General features: G+C 47.7%; 1 protein-coding gene across 19 annotated transcripts in view; it reads left to right on the forward strand.

The window, feature by feature from the left end:
• Positions 1–22,693, forward strand: part of DTNB (dystrobrevin beta) — a 227,938-nt gene that overhangs the window by 71,307 nt on the left and 133,938 nt on the right. For 18 of the 19 annotated variants that reach the window (XM_074582278.1, XM_074582279.1, XM_074582274.1 and 15 more), the window contains one exon: positions 4,370–4,494. In XM_074582278.1, coding sequence (XP_074438379.1) covers positions 4,370–4,494 — 125 coding nt within the window. Of the gene's footprint in view, positions 1–4,369; positions 4,495–5,861; positions 6,040–22,693 lie in introns of those variants that run through there. The other variant, XM_074582286.1, reaches the window with a different exon arrangement.

Raw genomic sequence — 22,693 nt, forward strand, 5'->3', positions numbered from 1 at the left:
GTGCTCCCAGCTACGTACAAATAGAGATTAAAGTCAGGAAGAAAAGAGATGAAGAGCTGGGGAGGCAGAAGATGGTGAAAATACAGTAGTGCTAGTGATGGGCAAGTGGGTGGTGATCTCTGGGGAGGCTCACGGTGGTGGTGTCATGGTGGGGAAGGGGGTGGGGGTGTTTGTGGGTTTGCGGTGGTGGTGGTGGGGAAGGGGGTGGTGGTGTTTGTGGGTTTGCGGTAGTGGTGGTGGGGAAGGGGATGGTGGTGTTTGTGGGTTTGCGGTGGTGGTGGGGAAGGGGACGGTGGTGTTTGTGGGTTTGCGGTGGTGGTGGTGGTGGGGAAGGGGATGGTGGTGTTTGTGGTGGTGGTGGGGAAGGGGATGGTGGTGTTTGTGGGTTTGCGGTGGTGGTGGTGGGGAAGGGGATGGTGGTGTTTGTGGGTTTGCGGTGGTGGTGGTGGTGGGGAAGGGGATGGTGGTGTTTGTGGTGGTGGTGGGGAAGGGGATAGTGGTGTTTGTGGGTTTGCGGTGGTGGTGGTGGTGGGGAAGGGGATGGTGGTGTTTGTGGTGGTGGTGGGGAAGGGGATGGTGGTGTTTGTGGGTTTGCGGTGGTGGTGGTGGTGGGGAAGGGGATGGTGGTGTTTGTGGGTTTGCGGTGGTGGTGGTGGTGGGGAAGGGGATGGTGGTGTTTGTGGTGGTGGTGGGGAAGGGGATAGTGGTGTTTGTGGGTTTGCGGTGGTGGTGGTGGTGGGGAAGGGGATGGTGGTGTTTGTGGTGGTGGTGGGGAAGGGGATGGTGGTGTTTGTGGGTTTGCGGTGGTGGTGGTGGTGGGGAAGGGGATGGTGGTGTTTGTGGGTTTGCGGTGCTGGTGTCGGTGGTGGATGGGAGGATGATGTTACTCCGGGGCTTTCTGTTTATGTTTTCCCCTTTTTGTTTGAAGGGGAGAGTAGAGTATCCCGTCTTTGCCGAATGGGATGCTCTCCCCTTAGAGACGATCTCAAACGAGCAGGAGGTCGAGATTAGCGACACTGACGAGAGAGAGGTGGTTTTTCTTAGAAATGTCTGAAGTAGAACTCAGCTAATTGGAAGGAAACCAGCTATTTCTCAGGGGGACGAGACACCCAGAGGAGGTGCACTGGCCGGGGAAGCAGCGTGCTCGTTCTGCCCGCTCTGCTGCACCGAGAAACACTATCAAAAAGTTGGGATCAATGGAAATTATCTTTCCCCTATAATTTTCGGAAAGTGATTCTGCAGCAGTGGCTCCGTTGTGCAGCGTTCTAGACAGCACTGCGTTTGTTTGACAAAATAAATGGTGGCGGAGCACAATAGGATAGAGTGTTTGTTGCCACAATGGGAAAAAGCCTGTAAAATAGCCCAAAAATACTGCAAAGAAGAGGTCGCACAAAAGGCACGCTGAGAATAGATGGTCTCTGCAGAAGCCAAAAGATGAACAGGGTAAAGTAGGAAATACTCTAAAAGAAGAAGTGGAGAACAAATTGAGAGAGAAATAAATGTGGAAATTTTCAACATGTAGAAGAATTAATTGAGGGAAACTAGAATTTTACTTTTGGTATCACATTTGTGTGCACAATTTAAATTTCACTGTGGACTTGTGAACTTGGTTCTATTAAGAACTGATATAAAGATTGGATTGTGTTTTTCATGGGATTTTGGAATAATTAAAGGCTGATGACCATCTGCAGAACCTTTCGCCATGCACTTCAGCACTGTTTGCAGGGATCATCCATTGATTGCAATCTACCAGGTTTTCTCAACACATGGAAAGAAAAAGAGAAAAGAAACCCCTCAGCTCACCATCAGTAAGTCTTTAGCACTCCCTGTTTAGTGAATGGGTCAGCTGAGGTGCTGCTTGACAGAGCTCCCTGCAGGAGACTCACTCGCCTCAGGCAGTTAATTGTCTCCACATCCTTCCTACTGAAGCCCTTCTTGGTGAGAGGAGATAAAAATCTTAGACCCATCACAAGATTTTTGCCGTGGTACTTGGACAGGGCCGGGACTTTCTCTCTGCAAAGCCACAGCTAATATGTTGGGAAGGTGATCGCCCTTTTCACCTGGGATCTGAAGGTGGTTTGACGCGTGCTCTCCATGCCCTTCCTGCATTCTGCTGCCTCACAGGTTGGATCTGTGGGCTGGTGGATCAAAATTCCAGAGTCTGAAAGGAATTAGGCTGTAACATATTGAATAATTGGTTTAATTTCTGAAAGGGTGTGCTCTTAATACGGTAACCAGGCCAGAATACGCGTTGTGAAGCAGTGTTAGATGCTGGTGGAGGTTGGGACTGGAATCGACTGTAGCTACCACTGGAATCGTCTCTGACGTACTCCGGGGAAGGACATGATCATGAGTAATTCTTTTTTCCCCAGACTACACTCATCACGGGTTCAGAGGCCGCCTCCATCCATGGTTTATAGAGTTCTCAGTTACCTTTGGCTTTGAGGTAGTTGAAGGAGAATAGTAAATCTTTGGTTAAGAACCAGCTATATTCTCACAGCATCCGGCTTATCTTTCTTTTCTCATTTGAAAGGAATTTTTCTCTTTTTTCATTGTTTTCCAATTGATATTAGTAGTTTACTTTACACTTAAAATGCGTCCTGATCTACTACAAACCACGTAAATCCACAGAGGGAGCAACTTCCCCACGCGCAGGTTCTCCACTCAAAAAAGCCTTTATTGCCTGTTTTCTGTTGCTGAGCCAAGAGGCCCAGAGTTGAAGATTCTCACTGGTTTACTAATTACTAATTGTTTTTTTCATTGTTAGTAAATATTAGTAATTGTTAGTAACTGCTAGTTACTAATTTATATTAACTGTAGCTGTATGTGTAACTCCTGTCCTGGGCAGCCTTGCCTCCTGCTTAAATCAGCGTTAATCTGAATTTTAATTTGAATGTGCCTTGATAATTGGTCCTATTTCTGCTTTGGAACGTCTTACAGAAGCATTAAAAGTTTACATAGGAGTAATTAGCCACTAGGTTACACATACATGGACCGCCGGTGAGTTAGATCAGAAAACCAGAACTGCCGGCTTATTTCTGAGCTCTCGTAAAAGCATTCTCTGGCCTCCCACATCACTGGCATGAGTTCAGTGGATGTAATAACATTTCAAGACTTAACTTGGACTTAAAACACATTGTAAGCGCATGACTCAGGCCAGCTGTCCATCCTTGTGTGTTTGGCAACGCTTGTCACCAGGCTTTCAGTCTTCCTTAGATGGTCCCAGCACAGTTGCTCCCGTGAGGTTAGTTAGCACAACCAGGACAATTTGTGAAAGAAAATAAAGAAACCGGTCGTTCACTTCTATCTTAACACTACATTTCACCTTGGCTTTGCCCATAATCAACAAAAAAATTTGGAAGTTGTCTTTTAAAAGCGATTGCCTTGGCAGAGGACAGAGGGGGGGCAGAGCACCGGCTTCCTCGTGGTTGGGGTGGATGGGGATGGTTATGGACCTGCTGCTGCCACGGCTTCCTCGTGGTTGGGGTGGATGGGGATGGTTATGGACCTGCTGCTGCCGTGGCTTCCTCGTGGTTGGGCTAGATGGGGATGGTTATTGATCTGCTCCTGCCGTGGCTTCCTCGTGGTTGGGCTGGATGGGGATGGTTATCGACCTGCTCCTGCCACAGCTTCCTCATGGTTGGGGTGGATGGGGATGGTTATCAACCTGCTCCTGCCGTGGCTTCCTCGTGGTTGGGGTGATGGGGATGGTTGTGGACCTGCTCCTGCCGTGGCTTCCTTGTGGTTGGGCTGGATGGGGATGGTTATGGACCTGCTGCTGCCGTGGCTTCCTCGTGGTTGGGGTGATGGGGATGGTTATCGACCTGCTCCTGCCATGGCTTCCTCGTGGTTGGGCTGGATGGGGATGGTTATCAACCTGCTCCTGCCACGGCTTCCTCATGGTTGGGCTGGATGGGGATGGTTATGGACCTGCTCCTGCCACGGCTTCCTCGTGGTTGGGCTGGATGGGGATGGTTAGGGACCTGCTCCTGCCCCAGCTCCTGTCGTCCTCCCCTCCCAGTACAGCGCCTGTGTTGACGAGACCTTGTGAGTGAGCGTAAGAAATCCCTTAATAGGATACGTTGCCCCTTGATTTAATTCCTGATAGGAGTACCAGACAATTGGTTTATTCCTTGGTCTTACATACTTTTGTTAAACTATTTTCAATATTATAGCACCAAAAGCCCCCATGAAACTTGTTCACTTAGGTTAGTTTCTGTACTAATTTCTTAGGTATGCTATAATGTAAATGGATAGTTCTGAATATTCTAGTACTATGCATTTTTTACTCTTCTCTGTTATCTGATTGCACATATTTCCCTGCTCTTCCTAATAGTCAACTCATTTTTGTCATTCTTTTCAAAACCAGAAATCACCTGCAAAGAAGCTGAGCCATGCAATTAGTAAATCCCTCGGTTGCGTACCAAGTAGAGAACCACCTCGCCCTGTATTTCCCGAGCAGCCAGAAAAGCCACTTGATCTTGCACATATAGTGTGAGTATCTATTTTCATCTATTTTTCACTTAATCAATGATACAAAGCAAGGTATTTGTGGCCGTGTTTGACTTCGGAAAAGGCTAGCAAAAAGGATTTTTGCTTGGGTTAGAATTATAGAGCTGCAATGCTGTAATTGTGTGTTTCTCTGAAAAATTATTTGAAGGATACTGTTTTGTTAAGAATATCTTGTTAACGAGAGAAGGGATACAGAGCATGTTTCTGTGCAGTTGAGCTAAGGCCTGGCTGTGTTTTCCACTCGCATCTATTGGCATTTCAAAGTACCGTTTGCTCGTCACCGTATTGGATCAGACTCTATTTTTTCATTTATTGCAGATTAAAATTGTATAAACAAAGAAGTTAATGCTGCCTAACACTAGCAGTAGCGGGGCTTAGCTCGTCCAACCCATGGAATGGTTCTGAGGAAATACCATTGTGCTGGTGCTGGTCTGAACAGACTGGAAATCAGTCTGCCTCCCCAGTTTGCCAGTTGTCACACCGAAAGTAAAACCTGAGAGAAAAAAACCCCAAACAAATTCTGTTCCTGTGTATGTATAATAAACTAAGCCTCCAGCTAGATCTGTTTTAATGTCCTACGGAGTCTTGAGAAAAAGTCTCAGTCTTTTTATATATATCTAAATTTAAGGACGTGCTCTAGAGAGGAGTGAGGAGAGAGGAGCAAAGCAAAGGGACAGAATTTACGTAAACTGGGTAGAATTTATCTCAACTGGAGGACTCCCATTTTCCTGGGTATTGAGTAGTGTGCAGTTCTGAGAGTAAGTGGGGCTGATGCTCCTCGGGTTCTCTTTTGGGGTCATAAATACCAGGTTCTTGAACTGTTTGCGCTGTCACAACTTCTGCGTGGAGAACCGAGGTATTCAAATCCGAACGTCTTCTAACCCCTGGCGATTCAATATTCACAGTGCAAACGGTGCTGTTTGGCCTTTCCTAGCGCCCCGTGATTCCGATTGACGGGCTCCCCGTACGCTGCTTTTACCAGTCGTGGCAGTCGTTAAGAACAAGCTGGAGGCCAGCTTGTCAAAGTACGGGAAAGGTGAGAACTGCGAAGCTTATCCTAGCGTGGTAAAGCGCTCCTGTGGCTTTCTTTTGTGAAAAGCGTAGATGATCCCTAACTTGACATGGCAGAGTAGTTGCAACGCTAGAGCCCTTAACAGCATCGTTCGGAGCTTTACTTAGCTGTGTGGTTGTTTTTTCCAGTTCTTGCATCACTAAATATTTAACAACTCTTACAACGCTTGCTTTAGTCCTCTGCAGTGAGGGGAGTTGATCTGATTTAATGGAATATAATTGTTCTGATCTTCTCTGTCAAATTGCACTCAAATTTATTTATTTTTTTTTTTAAAAAGTCTATTGTGCTACTGTTCAATTCGGAGCTGAAGCCCGGGTTCTCCTAAATGAATGGCTTCTCAGACCCACCCGGACAAGGCTGTACGTCGTCCATGGAATTCTCCCCAGGCCTTGGCCGGGATGTGCTGTGGAGCTTCTCACTTAGCTTTAAATCTGGATTTTCTGTAGCGCTGCTCAGCCTCGTAGAAAACAATTTCGTGTTTAAAATCTTATCAGATCACGAATCCGTTCACATTTCTCTTTAGATTTTTCTCTGTGCTGCTTCTGTGTTGAAATGTACTAACATTCACAAGAGAAAATTAGTCGTTTACAATGTAATGCTTCTATCAAAAATAAAAGAGTATGTAACTGCGTAAGCAGAGTGTATGAAAACGATTACAGGCATGGAGTCGTGACTGCCTGCGTGAACTCATCCCGAAGCTACCAGCCAGAGTTTTACTTCTGACACGGGTTACCGAGTTTGATCCTTTACATCTTTCTTTGGCTAGGACTCAGTCATTTGTTAACGGATCAAACGAGTTTCAGTCCTCAGCCAGACCAAGGCGAAAGCCGGTGGCTCACTGTTGGGTGTTGTGGTTTTGTACGGAGGGGATTTATATCAGACACTAAATAGCATGAAAAATAAAATGAAGATAAGACTAAATAGACCTACTGGGTTTTCTATATAAGTGACATAAGACCTTTGGGGTTTTCTGTATAAGTGAAAGCACTGAAATAAAATATAAAAAAAAAAGAAAAAAGGGAGGAAAAAACAAAAGCGCAGCACACAACCTTCCCCCAGTTTTCAAGTGTGAAAAGTGCCATAGCCATAGCCGTACCCATAGCCGTACCCATAGCCGTACCCATAGCTATACCCATACCCATACCCATAGCCATACCCATAGCCATACCCATACCCATAGCCATAGCCATAGCCATAGCCATTGCCATAGCCATAGCCATAGCCATAGCCATAGCCATAGCCATAGCCATAGCCATAGCCAGCGGGGGTTCTTCGATAGAACGCGGCTTATAAAGAGGAATTGGTTAGGGCCGCAATGAGTCACGACTGAGGTGTCAGTGATCATGACTTGATTACATTTTTTTTCCTGTAAACGAGGTGCACATCAGCATCTAACAAATGCTTTAGAGGAAACTGTCCCGCAAAGCTAAAATCAGCTTCAGCTGAGTAAATAATGCGAACATAAAAATATTAATAACTAGGAACGGTTTAAGAATACTTGGCCAAATGCTCCAGGGAAAACACGGCTTGGAAGGGAAGAAAAAAGAGCAATGCTTGTCAAGGGAAGGAGAAAAGAAAAATTGGTAGCAAAGCATGTAAACTAATGGTTTGAAAGTTATTGTAGAATAGTTTTCAGGTTGTGGTTTGGCGGGGCAGCAGCTGTGCAATGTGCCCGCGGGGAGGTACCTGCCAGAGGTAATCCAAGAGGATGCTGAGCTGCACCGTCTGCGTTTTCAGTCCAAACCGCATTTTGAAAGAATTTCTTAATTTGGATACCTGCTGCCGGTTGTTGATATGTCTTGGAGCGGTGGAAAGTTCCCAGAGCGCTGGAGAAAACTCCGTATGATCTCATTTCTTGTGTCGAGGTGGCGGGGGGGCGGGGAGCGAAGTCAAACAGGGCAGTCTCTGACATGTTCTGTTTACCAACATGACTTTGATGGTGAATAAAGTAATTGAGCGGCAGATAAGCTATTTTGTCGATCAGTAAATAAAGAGGTAACTCATGCCAACCAAGCACAGGCTTTTGGCAACTTGGGGTAGTCAGCCTCAGTTTGTATCTTTTTTTTTTATGAAATTAATTTTGATTAGTAAAGTGATATTGTTGGTGTAATGCATTTATTATGAGCATTGAATAACTTAGAAACCAGTAATCAATACAGCACACGTACAGCAGATTGGGGGAAAAAAAAATTGTATAGCTCATTGTCCTCACTGCAAAAAGGAGGTTGCAGAAGAGGGTGTGTGTTTCCAAGCGAGTCCTGCAGAGAGCAAGCCCGTCTGCTGCGCCATTAACAGTCGTTTCCACGACCAGCAGGAGAAGGTGTGAAATCCCTGCTGATCGGCGAGACAGGCAAACAAGGAGAATCCTGGAGGAGTGAAGAAGATTGGAAGGGCAGGACGCTGGGCAGGATGACTCAAAGAAAATTAGTGGAGGTCATGGTATGCCAGTCGGGTGAACGTGCCTTTTGAGGCGGTTTTGTGAGCAGGGATGCGAAGAGGACGGGAGAGGAGGAGAGCAGGAGAAGGTGCCCGTCCTGCCTGGCGGTGGCAGGACCCTTCTCAGGACACCCCACGGTTACAGCACCCGCCATCAACACAAATATCGAGAGACCAAAGGGTCTGAGAAGGTCAATGAAAATGGTGAAGGGACTGGAAATAGCTGGGGGAAGATGCATAGCTTTACATCCAAAGACGCGAGTGATGGAACTATAACACACAGAGGTTAAGAACGGTTTGATATTTCTAAAAATATCTATCCTAGAGAAATTCAATATAATCCCAGGGAGCTTTAGCAGATAGGCTTAACGAAAACCCAGTAGTCGAAGCTAGACAAATTCAGAATAAAAATAAGAAGTATGTTTTTAATAGCGAATGTAAGCAAATAATTGTTAGAATAGGTTACCAAAATCAAAAATGGTGGTGGAATTTCCGCCACTGAAACTTTAAAACTTTGAAAATGTTAAATCAAATGAGAATCCCGGTCAGCCTTATGTTCAGCAGCTCAGTTATTGCAGTGTTTCCTCTTCACCTGGATCCCGGCAGCCGTGCTGGGTCAGGAATGTAAAGATGGAAATTCTGCTGTTTCGGTGCATTCTGCGTCTCTTCCCCTTCTCTCTCCCCCCGCACCCTCCTCCAGGCTGTGGGCTGTGTCTGGGTGGGAGCTGCCTGGCTCCTGTCGGGCAATTCCACAGGAATCATGCTCTTTTTTAGGTGTCGGTTTTCTGAACGCGATTACTGGACCCCGCAGGCTCCAGAGGCTCCCCCTTTTTTAAGGGATTACAGCCTACAGGATGGGAAAAAATTCATAGACATTAAAAAAACCCTCTTTTTAGTTTGTGTTTGGTAACGCAGGGATTGTATTTGACATGGATTGATTTTGCTGGGAGAAATCATTTAGAGTTTTCCTTCACTGCAGTGTTATTTCAGGTTATAACTTGATCGTTTCCCCTGGCTCCGGATCCATCAAATGCAAACCCCTCCCAGTAAAGCCTTTGTTTTAAAATACGGTCTGAGATGGATCCTTTCGGTGATCCTTTCGCTTGCACAGCCTGTGAAAAGTTACTGTTCTGAACTGAAATGAGTATGCCGGCAAAAGCTGGCACTGCCAGAATCATCCTACAGCCGACATCACAGCGCCGAGGTGTCCCCACGCTGGTGCTGACGCCGTCGGTCGCGGCGGCCACGGTGACAGATGGGCTGCGTCACGCCGGGCTGTGGCAGCCAGCGCTGCTCCCCTCTCCTCGCTGCGAGGAACCGGCGAATTCCCGGCAGAACATGGCGCGTGTCACCTCCGCAGCCCTTCCCTTCGCAGCCTGGGGGAGTTCGGCGTGACGCGGGGTTGTGCTAATGAGTTACGCCGTGGACGGTGACATCTGACGAGGAAACGTCCGTCCCACTCCAGTGGCTCAGGGAGGGAGTCTGTCTGCTACAAGTCACTCCAGGTGACAAATATGCGAAGCCACAGAGAGATAAAGGGCGATGGATTATGTCAAATCAACGTTAGAGGACTGGGGATGCTTGTTTAAGCCTTCCCGTCACGTTCGGTGTTCAAGGCCAGGTTGGCCGGGGCTTGGAGCAGCCTGGGCTGGTGGGAGGTGTCCCTGCCCAGGGCAGGGGGTGGCACGGGGTGGGCTTTACCAAACGGTTCTATAATTCAGTTAGAATGTGAATTAGGTCCTTTTTCTAGCAAAATGACACTTCCTAGATTTACCTGGGTTCAAACGACCAAGACGATAGGTTTAACTCTTTGCGAAAGGCAGAAGTGGCTGCATTCAGAATGCAGCGTGGTTCTGCGTCGCCTGTCGGAAATCACAATGACCTTTCTGTTCTCCGCCAGCAGTGGTATGACCGACTCGGGAAGAGATTCAGGTTTGACGCTGAATATATTTTCTCGCAGAATTTTTTGCAGTGATAATGCGTCAAAGGTTTGCTTTTGCACATGAAAATAAATTTTGTGAGGTCTTTGTGAAGGGTTACGGTAAGAATACCGGTTTGCAGGTTACAAAGGTGTTTCTGCACCGTCAGATTTATGGGGCCAGAAGTTTTATCTTGTTTGACTGTTAAAAAACTGCTTATTGACTGTTCCCTTCTTTTCCCCACAAGCACTTTCTCAGGCAGCAACGACTTAGGTCTCTGTCGTTGCTTCAGCTCAAAACCCTGGAGGGAGCAATGACCTGTCAAAAATCATATCCCTTTATCCGCTGCCGCGGACAGCTCTGCTGAAAAGCTGGAAAAATATGTGGATTATAGTGGAAACCAAAACCTGATATGCTTACAAAACTGCCTGTTTCTTAGCCCAGGCTGCCTCTTGCCTCTGCAGTGCTTAACAGTGGGGCTAAAACGTCGTTAGCTGATTTAGTGAGTCTGCTTTTGGTGGAAATCGTTTCTTCTTGCAGTTGCCAAAAAGCTCGGAGATTTAGAGGTGCTGAGACGCCTCGTAGTCTGAGGCGCGGTGCACCAGAGATGCTGGCATGGCTCAGAGGAGACGCTCTTGTGAGCTGCCCTCGTGCTCCGTCCCCAGGGGAAGGGAGGGAAGGTCCCTTCCACCCCAGAGCGTTCTGTGAGCGTACCTGGGTGACGCTGGCCACTGGAGCTCGGGTATCGTGGCCCCCTGTCCCAGGGCATCACCTTTGGCTAGCAAGTGAACGTCTTAACTTGTGCTAACTCTACATCTACACGTCCTTTTAAACTGCTCTGTTTGGAATATCTCAAAAAACAATATGCCTAGCAAGAAAAATAATGTTGTGTTGAATTTTGATTAATCGTACGTAAGTGCCAGATATCGCCAGTGCGGTAAATCGTAGAGCAAAACAAAATGCTTCGCTGTTGTTTCCTGCCTGGAAACCCTCAGGAGCCCAACCCCACCCTATTTTATAATAAATGTCGTTAATGCCAGTTGTGATTATGTAGGGTCTCCAGACAAATCAATGCAGCCTCACTCCCTGGCCGGACTTCTTTGGCAGTCCTCTACAGAGCACCATGGCCAAAGGGAATCCAGTGGGTTTCGTGTGGTTGGATTTCCAAAAAGCCTTTGGAAGGGTAATTAGTCAAAGGCTGTTAAAGAGGTGAAGTTAGCAGGGGACTGGAAAAAAGCTCTTTTGGCGCACCGAACAGTTTCAGGTTGGGGAAGCGAAAGGCGGAGGTTAGTGGTCAGCGTTGGGCGTGGAGGAGGGTCAGTACTGGGCTTCCCAAGCAGATCCCAAAGGGACTGGGTGGGATGGCCCCTCTGACGTTCCCGGAAGGGCAGGGCTGGTGTCATCTGGAGAACAGAGCGTTTGCTGCTGAAGGCGCCCGCTCTGGGTGGGAGCAGAGGCCGCTCTGATCGGCAGTACCCTCACTCTGCTTCGTCCTTGAGACGAGGCTGCTCTGGCCGTTAGTCCAACTGCAGACAAATTTCCTCCCAGCCGGGAAAGTATTCTGGAGAACCTTCCTGTAAAAGCTTGGCGGCCACCAAAACCTCCAAGAAAATATAGATCCTTTCTCTTAGAATCAGGGGTTGCTGATCCAAATCGGCTTCTTAAATGTATTAAATAAAATTTAGATGAACGCAAGGAAGGGAAGGAGAAATATGCTTAGGTTGCCAGTATTTATTGCAAGCATACATCAAAGATGACTTTTTATAGAAGTTAAGGTCAGAAAACATTAAATCAGCCGGTCTGACCTCCTGTATCTCATTGATCATTAAATGTCACCACCTTCCTTCTCTACTGAGCCCGGTAATTTGTATTTGGGAAGGGTTACCCTCCGTAAAGTCACTCACTCCTGATTTCCGGGGGTTATAAATGCACAGTTGCTCCAATAGTAGTTTGTTTGAATGGATAGTCTTCCTTCCTGTTCAATATTTGTGGTTTATTTTCTTTTTTTTTTTTTCTCTTAAACTCTGTTCTGTTTCCAGCCCTTGTTTTGTTTTTCTTTCTCTGCCTAGGCACCGACACGTTTCCATGTATACGTATGTTCAAGGATCAGATTAGCTCTGCTTCCAACGGATTGCCTTCACTGTCCGCTGTGGTCTGTGATCCTTTGTGTGGTCACAGCTTTTGGCAGTAGAGCGCTGTTCTCCGTCTGCTCTGCATTTTTGTGTCCTAGGTGTATAACTTTACATTTGGCCATATTTAAATACAGTATAATAATCAAACAAAGTATTAAAATACAGTTTTATGAGGCGGATGCTGCTCCAGGAGACTGATGACACAAAGCCGGGAGGGGCGGGTGACACAGCAGAAGGCCGTGCCACCATCCAGCCAGACCTGAACAAGCTGGAGATCTGGGCGGAGAGGGACCCGATGAAGTTCATCGAGGGCATGTGTAGGGTGCTGCACCTGGGGAGGAATAACCCCCTGCACCAGGACAGGTTGGGGGTGACCTGCTGGAGAGCAGCTCGGTGGAAAGAGACCTGGGAGTCCTGGGCGACAATGGGATGGCCATGGGCCAGCAATGTGCCCTTGTGGCCAAGAAGGCCAATGGCATCCTGGGGGGCAGCAAGAAGAGTGTGGCCAGCAGGTGGAGGGAGGTCATCCTCCCCCTCTGCTCTGCCCTGGGGAGGCCACAGCTGGAGCACTGGGGCCAGTTCTGGGCTCCCCGGTTCCAGAAGGACAGGGAACTGCTGGGGAGGGGACAGCAAAGGGCTACCGAGATGATCAAGAGATGGAGCATCTCTGTGCTGAGGAAAGGCCGAGAGCCCTGGGGCTGTTCAGCTGGAGCAGAGCAGGCTGAGAGGGATCTCATCAATGCTCAGCAATAGCTAAAGGGCGGGGGGCAAGAGGATGGGGCCAGGCTCTTCTCAGTGGTGCCTGGGGACAGGACAAGGGGTAACGGGCACAAACGTGACCATAGGAAGTTCCATCTCAACATGAGGAAAAGCTTCTTTCCCGTGAGGGTGGCAGAGCCCTGGCACAGGCTGCCCAGAGAGGTGGGGGAGTCTCCGTCTCTGGAGACATTCCAACCCCGCCTGGACGCGTTCCTGTGCCACCTGCTCTGGGTGACCCTGCTCTGGCCGGGGGCTGGACGGGATGATCTCCAGAGGGCCCTGCCAACCCTATGGTTCTGTGATTACCAGGAACAGGGGAGAGAACAACCTGTTACCTTCCTGTGCTTAACGGATGAGAAAAAGATAAACTGGGTAACTGAGAGAATTTTCTCTCTCGTCTGAGGTGGGAGCAGTGTGAAGAAAGGAGAGCCGTAAGAGCTGGCGGTGTGTGAGTGCCTTCCTCCCCCCTTGCTAAGGGTCACAATCAGGAACAGCCAAGAGAAACTTTTGCTTTTAGCATTGAGGGCTCGGAGGTTTTCTCGTTGCACTGTTGCGTGTCTGTGTGGTACAAATTCACAAGTTTGTTGCCGCTTTGTTCTTTTCTCTGAACTTTCGTACTGAAAGTGATTCCAGTCCTTCATGGCCACCTTTTCTGCTGGTCCACATGGTGAGTAGCAGCAGCTGGCCATCCTCCCCTGGAGCAAGGAGCTGTGAGTTTCTGCCTGTCAGGATGAAGAACTCAAAGTCCCCCGTGGGCCCCACCTTGCCACACTGGCACTGGTGCCACCATGACCTGAAGAAGGTGACCTGAGACACTGAAAAGCACATAGAACCACAGAATGGTTTGGGTGGGAAGGGACCTTAAAGGCCACCCAGTGGCACCCCCTGCCCTGGGCAGGGACACCTCCCACCAGCCCAGGTTGCTCCAAGCCCCGGCCAATCTGGCCTTGAACCCCTCCAGGGATGGGGCAGCCACAGCTTCTCTGGGCACCCTGGGCCAGGGGCTCACCACCCTCATCTTAATTATCGCCAGTGATTAGGTGTGTGCACACAGCTGTGACGTCCTGGTATCCTGCGGTTTTTGTCTTTTTGCAATTTTTGAAAAGTGCCATATTTTCCCAAGATCTGTGGAAGCATTTGGTGTGAGTTTATTTTGCTGGAATATGATGGCATATTTTTAACTTCTGTGCTCATTCTGTCACTGCTGAGGAATGGTGTCTGCTTCTGTCACATTATAGGCATTTTTTTCCAAAATGACATAAATATACATTTAAAAAATGTAAAGATGTTTAACAGAAGACAGATTACATCTTTTCTTATAAAAGGGCTATAAAGCTGAACATGTTTGAAATGCATCTTTTCCTTGATTTTGCTATTCTGTTAGGTTTTGCATTTGAATCCAACACCTGCTCCATTGAATTTTCCTTCATTTCCCAGCGAAGGCAGCATGTTTCTGTTTTCTGTAGTCATCTTGATCATTGCCTCTTCTGAACTAGCATGTCTTCAGGAGTCGCCACGCCAGTGGTTGGGTTTGACTGATAACCCCATGGACATCTTGTTCATAGTCTGAGACTGAAGCTCGTTCCCAGTGCGTGGGATCCCAGCCTGTCCCATGTGAGGGGTCTGGGTGTCCTGCCCGGAGGGGGATTCCTGCTGCATTGACATGCCTTTTTGGAGGAACCTTTGGTTCCTAAATGGTTCTGCTGCTTTGCAGAACCTGTTGGAGCAGGGCCAGGGGAGGCCCCGGAGATGCTGGGAGGGCTGGAGCCCCTCTGCTGGGAGGACAGGCTGAGAGAGCTGGGGGGGTTCAGCCTGGAGAAGAGAAGGCTCCGCGGAGACCTTCCAGCCCCTGCCAGTCCCTCAAGGGGCTCCAGGAAAGCTGGGGAGGGACTCTGGAGCAGGGAGGGGAGCCGTGGGACGAGGGGGAAGGGTTTTACACTGGAAGAGGGGAGATTGAGATGAGCTATTGGGAAGAAATTCTTTGGTGTGAGGGGGGTGAGCCCCTGGCCCAGGTTGCCCAGAGAAGCTGTGGCTGCCCCATCCCTGGAGGGGTTCAAGGCCAGGTTGGCCGGGGCTTGGAGCAACCTGGTCCGGTGGGAGGTGTCCCTGCCCAGGGCAGGGGGTGCCACTGGGTGGGCTTTAAGGTCCCTTCCCACCCAAACCATTCCATGATTTGATGAGTAACATGGGGCAGCTCTCCGCCACATTCCCTAACAGCCTTCATTCCCGGGGACCGACCTCCCTCGCAGCGTATTTACTTTGGGCTCTGTTTTTTCCTGAAGTGTTTTGGCCTCTGTTATCGTTGAAGAGCTCAGAGTAGGAAGGCTTGGATGATGTACTTGTTTTGATAGCAACTTTCCTTATTCTCCATGACAGAACAAAATTTTTCCTTATTTTGAATTCTTTTTGCTCGTTCCCGTGGTAGGCTGTGAGGACGTGCATTTTTTGCTGGCTGAGAGAAATCTCTTCTTGATTTCAGGCTGGTAGAAGGTTATTACGATATTTTTCAGCAAAACGAATAGGAACCTCCAAGGGGTTGGATTATAATTCTGTTTGGTTTGGGTTTTTTTAATTCTTTCTTATTCATCTGACGCATCGATCTTGAGTAGTAGTAAGCAGCTCTCGCCTGTGCCTTGACGATGTGCTATTGTCAAGGGACTACGTGATGTCATCGTGTTATGGGATATTGTCAGTATTTATTTAAAAACACTTTCACATTTTATAATGCTTGGATTCACAGTCATGTTTCTGGGAATGCTGCTGTTATTCTGGGACAGAATATGGAGCGTGTTATAATTCCTTTTATGCTTGAAAAAGGAGCTGAGACTTTCTGTTTAGCACTGAAGCTAATGATGCTGAAGCCAAGCAAATTTCAGTTAAGAATCTACTTTTTATGACTGAGATAGTAACGGAATAAACAACCAAGGGAAGTTGTTGTGACTTTTTCTCTTTGATGCCTTAGGCCCAAACTTGTTACAATTAGGCTTCAGGCAAACCCAAACGACTTGTCTCGAAGCTGGGGTAAGTGGGCGAAATTTAAATTTTTGGTTTGTTTTGGGTTTATATGCATGATGTCAGATTACATGGTGGAATAATCTCTATTATGCTTACAATTTATACACCGTATGTCAATTTTCATTTTAGCTCAAAACGGACAGGAGTGTGTGTGTTGGTGCGCGTGTGTTGGTTAGATCTTGTTTTCTGGTCAGTCTCTATTTCTGTTCCTCCCTCTCTGCTGCTCTTGCCTTTCCTCCTGCCTTTCCGATTTCCCCAGCTCCTCGGTGTTGCCGGGGTCTCGCTGCCCGAGGCTGCTCCGTGCCCCGGCTCTTCCATTTACTGGTGGTGCTGGAATCTGCTCTGCTGAAAACTTTAAAATCACAAATGTCTGTATGGCAAATAACTGGGGTCCTGGAATTCTATGAAGGAGACAAACTCTTCCGTCCCGTCGTTAATCCGGGGGGAACGTGCTGTAGCTGGCTGGGCGCAGCCTCGTTAGACAGCCACACTCTGGAAATCAGCCTTTTAATCTCAGCGTGGCATTCCTTCTGTCGTGTTTGTGTTCCTCTTTCTTGGTGAATATTGTATTTCGAAGAGGTAAATTTGGGGCTCTCCTGTTAGTTCATTCAGGGGGAAGAGGGCAGCGAAATGTAAAGTGTTGTTTGTTAAAAAACTTGGCGTCTGCGTCGGTGCGCTGCTGCGGGCAGACAGGGCAAGGGGCACGTCCGTCCCTTCACCTGCAAACAGCTCAAAATGGGTCAGATGTATTTAAAAAAAAAAAAAAAAAAGATCCCCAGTCCTTTTGTATCTGGACAGTTCACCCTTGACCGCCTCATCCATCCCGAAGAGGTTTTGTCGGCGGTGCCCGGGAGATGCTGGGTCACGTGGCGGCTCGGTTTCCGTAGAGACGGCGCGGTGCCGGGATGCTGCTGCGGGATGCCGGCTCGGCGGAGGACCGGGGAGGCGTTCGCCGCCGCCGCACAGGTTTGCCGGGTTTGCGTTGGTTGCTTTGGCTTGAAAGCGTTCGGTGGGTCTCTGCGTGCCGTCGGGGCACGGCAGGGGGAGAACTTCTCTGGGTGCCGCCGAGAATGTCGTCCTGCTGCTCGGCGAGGGTTTGCGGGGAAGTGGGATGGCGAGGAGGGGCGGCAGCGTGACCCTGCTCCCTGCTTTTAATTCTTGCTGGCTGTCCCTACCGGATGGCAGGAGCAGCTCGGGGGGATGTCGCGCCGGACGCGTCCCTGCCCGCCCTCCCCTGAGTCATTCCGAACAGGGCAAGAACAAAGTCATTATGGAGTAATAGCTCACTTTGATGCCTTGCTTACAGTGAGAATTATTATTAATAGGTCATTCGTACCCAGGTGACATTTTAGTGGGAAACAGCAGGATTTACCGTGGCATTTGGTCACCAGAAGTAACGTGCATATTGCAGTTTACTGGAAATAAATAGGCGTAACAACAAACTCACGTTTGTGGCAGCGTCTCTGAGCAGTTGCTGCTATTCCCTCTCCGTGCTAGAGAGAGCAGCCAGCTGAAGAACGCTCTGTAATGTTTTTGCTAGAGATGTTGCAGACAAATAAATTGGCTATTACATAAAAAAAAAAGGCAGTGAAGACTTGATTTTAAAATTGCTCAGAAACAAGACATTGTCTGTATCTTCACTAGGTGTTACCGTAGTGCTCAGGGATTTATTTTCCTCTACTCATCTTTCTGTAAAATCTCAAATATCTGTGTATATTTTCAGGTTTGTGATTGGTTTTTAACTTCTTAGCATGTTTCATTTCTTTCTAATCATCCTAAGGGAAGCATACGCCTTAAACTATTTTTTTAAATTACTACAAAGCCTGTAAAATGGAAGTAGTCTGTTTGTCCTTCCTGCTGCTGAAATAACCTCAATTTGCAGGTTTTTGGAGGACAGAGTAAAAAGATGAAAGCCCTGAGCCCTGCCCGGGCTGAGCGGCGGGAGGTCGTTAGCCGTGATCCCGGCCAAACGCGCTCCAAGTGCTTCCCTTTGGCAAATCTCTCAGCTGCTATTTTGGGGTTATACGTTTTTAACCTGAATTGTTGTTGGGTTACACGTTGTTAGTTATTTTTTCTGCCTTCCTTTGCATCGAGGTAGCTTTTGGCTGGTTTTACGACTCAGCGGCATTAGGGAAATTAGTCACGGTTACAAAACAGACGTAAAAGCTCCATAAAGGCATGTAGAAAACTTCGCTTTCAAAGGGAAGCAGAGATGGCATTGCTCGTTCCTAGTCCACAAATAAAAAAAACCATTCTTGGATAGTATAAGAACAGGAATTGTCTCTTTTCTACTGTTTAAAATAACAAAGAGAACAAAGAAGTAATTAATCCGTAACATATACGTGCACATTTTCTTGAAAGTTGCTCACACGATTTGCACCGGAATGGGGTGGTGAGGTCCGATTAATACTAGAGTTGTTATGTTCCATTTTTATAGGAAAAAGAGCGTTGGCTCAGCATATCCACGGATGTATTTGCCCTTGGTGCTCTCATTGGAGAAGTGTTAGTGGCTATTTTTAACCAATTCCTGATTTTTTTCTTATAAATATGCTGTCAGAAAGTAGCCTGGCACCGTGAGGAGCTGCTGACAGTCAGCTTGGGCTTGGAATTTAGCGAGGTCCGTGCAGAGTAAGTGCTTCTGCCTTCCTGAAACTGTACTCAGATACTGTATTTTAATTACGGCGCAGTAATTCCTTAGAAATATTTGAACGATACTATAATCTGGGTATCTTAAGGAGCCGGGAAGAGCTCCGGGGAGTCTGACAGCCGGTTCCCTGCCATTCAGGGGCAGCCACAGGCGCGTTTCCACTCTCGAGTTTGTTTCCTCTGCACAATTAGTTGGTTTGTGTGTCCCGCAAATGCAAGTCACTCCCATTTCTCGGGTGGTTTTGTTGTTCCCTGCTCAGAAAAGAGTCTGAGTAAGTACCGGAAACTTAAATCTCTCTTCTTTACTGAAAGTGCACTTTGACTTTAAACGGGCGGTATTTTTTATTTAACAGTAGAAATAATGCGTAACAATTTCCCACTTTTTGCAGGAGTTTTTTGGTAATTTATGGGGGGGATCTCAAGGGTAAGACCAAAGACGAGCCAAGCGATTATTTGAAAAGCTGCCTCACGTAACCCCCGAGTGAGATCCAGCTCCGTTTCAACAGCAGCAAAGCTCCTTTGGATGAATGGCAGCTAAATTTGTCGCACTTTTAAATGTCTGTTTTTCCAGTGCGGAGTCTGGGCTGTTTTTTCCCTGCTATTTCCTCGGCACAACCGGCTCATTCCATGAAGACAACCCAGCGTTGTGCAGCCCGAGTCCGTACCTTCAGCCTTGTTGCTCCATTCATGGACTCTCAGCTCCCGGCGCCGCTACGGCTCTATCTACCCACTTCCACAAAAATACGCGGGTTTAGTCCCGTCCTGCTGTCAGTTCTCTGCAGCCCTCACTTGTGCAGGGCTGAGGCACGTTCTGCTGTGGCTCGGGCATCGCTCGCAGCACGGCGTCGCGCTCGCTGCCTGCGGAAAACGCTTGTGCCGCTGTCCCTGAAAGCAGACCTGGTCTCTGCAACGCTGCACAAAGCACAGGTTGGACCAACCTGAGCTGCTTTGGTTCCAGGTCCCACCTGCCTGTGCGACAGAACGCCCTTCTTGTTTGAAATTGAAGACATCTGAAATAGTTTCAGAATAGAGCTAGAACTCCGACAGTTCAACTCTCCCTAAAAATTTCTCGTTGTAGCAGCATATTTTAATTATCAGAGTTTCCTGATGTAAAGCAAAGTAGGACTTTTAAACTATTTATGGAATCGTAGAATCATTTAGGTTGGAGAAGACCTTTAAGGTCATCAAGTCCAACCATTGACCTTGCACTGCCAAGGCCACCACTACCCCACGTCCCTCAGCACCACGTCTGCCCGGCTTTTCAATCCCTCCAGGGATGGCGACTCCACCACTGCCCTGGGCAGCCTCTTCCAATGCTTCACAACCCTTTCCAGGAGGAAATTGTTCCCAATATCCATCCTAAACCTCCCCTGGCGCAACTTGAAGCTGTGTCCTCTTGTCCCATCTCTTGCTACTCTCCATCCTTCACCACCTTCCCCCCTTTACAAGGAGGGAGGGGGTGGTGTCTTGTTTCTTAATCCAAAATCCTACCCAAGATTAAAAAAAAAAACACAAAACCCTCTAAGGAAAGATTTAATATATTTTTGAATTGTGCATAATACCTCTCAAAAACGTATTTAATATTATCAAATATTCTCCTACAGAAGTGGCCAGGAACCCTCCTGTCTTTTCTAGGTGAACGTAGTGTCCCAGCGCAGTTTTCAGCCTGGAGCTGAAATGTTGCCTCCTAAGTCCTGCTGCCAAGAGACACCAGAAACCTTGGCTTGATCCTGGAGCCCGGCCAGGGCCGGCGCGGGCTTCAAGGAGCTAAACCCGGCTGCTTGGCTGCGGCCAGGGCGGCTCTGCGGGGATTCTGCGGCTGCAGACCTGGCTGCAAGGTTTCGATGTAAAGATGGTAAAAAGGAAAGAATAGCCCAAAAGAAAAAGAACAAACCCTTCTTAAAATGCAGTGATTTTTATTTCCGAGGTCTGGATTGCGCTCTCAGCAGCGGCTTCCCACGGCATTGCTCAAACCTTGCTTTGTGACTCCACACATTCAGTCTTTCTGAGATTTCGTTGTGCCAGTGTCTCGCGTGAAGAGAAGGCAGAGCGTAGCAGGCCAACAACGAACGGTGTGTTGCGTTGGGCCATCCTTTGGAAGGGACCCGCCGCCTTGCAGCACCTCCTGCTCGGTTGGTGGCGCTGAGAAGATGAGCCTCAGCGGCCCTCCAAAGCCCAACCTTCAGCCGGCGTATTCTGCCTCCTAATTCTTACACCTGTGTCTGATGGATTTTCTTGTGTCATAGATTCGTCTTCAGTCGTTGGAAGAAATCGCATAGGTATATGGCAAACAAGAGCTTCCAAAACTTCTACTGGGAAGTTTTTCCCTCATGTTTTGGGGCAAAAGAGCTCAAAACACAGACGCAGACGTTGCTGCAATTGTTCCCTGATTCAGAGTTCACAGAGTCCAAGTGAGTCATCACAGATGTTTAACCTCAACCACAAGTACAACAGAGATCAGAAGATCTCTTTAAATTACTTCCTGTGCAAAGTAGAAAATACCAACAAAAAATCAGGCATTTTGTAGAAAGCATTGAAATTCCTGCTCTGAGGAGCGGGCCGCAGCCCTGGGGGTAGTTCCTGGGCTTTGGTGCACTTTGGTCATTGCCGTTCCTGCTCTTTGGATTTAGTTGTATCTTTTCTTGTGTGCCGCAGTTTGGTTTTATTAGAAATAAATCAAATTTATATGTAGGTTGCCATCAAATCACCACATAATTGGCTGCTAAATAGGAGGTTTGGCATTAGGATGGCCTCTGTGAAAAGCATGTTTTCCAGCTCGTAGTTGTTCCTGTGTTCCTTCGCTGAGCCATCCCTGCTTTTCAGCCTCCCTCTCGAGCTGTAGTTCCTAAAATCGGGTGCCATTCCGTGGGTATTCTTACAGAGCCAAACGCGACAGCAGCCCCTCAGCGCGCAGAAGCTGCTCTCCTCCTTTCGCCCGTGGTGGCTGCGTTTGGCTCCAGCCTCACGCCAGGGATCCTTCCTTGGCCCGCTGCCGGCCGCCCTCCTGCCCTCTACAGTCATTTTCCCAAGATGGAGCCTCTTTGTGTCCCTAGTCTGTTAATTCTGTGAAAAGGGGTAATTCTAGCACCCCCTTCTTTGCTTTCTCTTGTGAACTTTTAATTTTTCATTATTAGCTATTGCATTTTAAGTAGGTTTTCCTTTTCTTCATTGGTCTGCCCTGGGTGCCTCCTGTTGAAGGGCTGTATTGATCTTATATTCTACTTCTATTCAGGGATGGAGTCGGAGGGAAAAGGCAGCAGGAGATCATTATTTAGATGTGAATAATAAATAAAGGGCCTTATTTATGGTTTTGATTATATACAATACACTGTACAGAAGAGATCATTCTTTCGTTTCCACCTACTTAATGATAGTTTTGGAGTAATTAGAGGGTAAGAGTTCAAACAGCAAATAACAGTAAAAGAATTACCCTCTTAAACAGTAGAACAGATTTGTTCAGTAGAGACCATTGGACAGAAAATTCACCCATCCGGTGCCCACTGGTATCAAATGTGTGGTGTGACCTACTAACGTCAGAGCCGATGAATTCCAAAGCGAGTGGGTATCATCTGACACAATTAACTTCCACAAGTGTTTCAAGTAATTGTTGAACTCTTCAGGCAGATAAGTAAGTAAGAAGTCTGAAACCATTTTCTCCTAATCTTATTTAAAAGTCGTTCTGTGGACTATTCTGAAGCTGTTTGAAGCTTCAGTATCCCGCAGCATTCCACAATACCCCTGTCTGCTCCCTTCTCTTTTAATTTGATGACTGTCCATATTGCACAGTTAGCCCGCGTTACGTACAGTGTCCGCCCCAGAGTCCTCGCCATTTGCACACACAGCTCTGAAATACATCGCAATGTGTTCTTTGAAACAACGTTCTCTTGCCTAGCATGGGTCAAAGCTTTCACTTTTAGACCTTCTTTCATGTATTTTGGCTAGTTAGTAGCCAGTGCTTGTGTAAGGTCAACGTGCATGAACTTTGTATGGTCTGGTCTTCCCAGCTGCTTGCTCACCGCTCACCTCCTGAGCAGGTGTAGGTTTGTAACCATAGAATATCTCAAGTTGGAAGGGACCCATGAGGACCATCGACCCCAAGTCCGTTGATGTTAGTGAGTGCCTTGGTGCAGACTGCTGTGTTTCTGTCCATCATCCCAGCTCAGACTGATCAAAGCCCATGGTGTAAAAAGAAAAAGGCCTCC

The sequence above is a fragment of the Larus michahellis genome, chromosome 3 (assembly GCF_964199755.1).
Source record: "Larus michahellis chromosome 3, bLarMic1.1, whole genome shotgun sequence".
In the NCBI taxonomy this organism is placed as follows: domain Eukaryota; kingdom Metazoa; phylum Chordata; class Aves; order Charadriiformes; family Laridae; genus Larus; species Larus michahellis.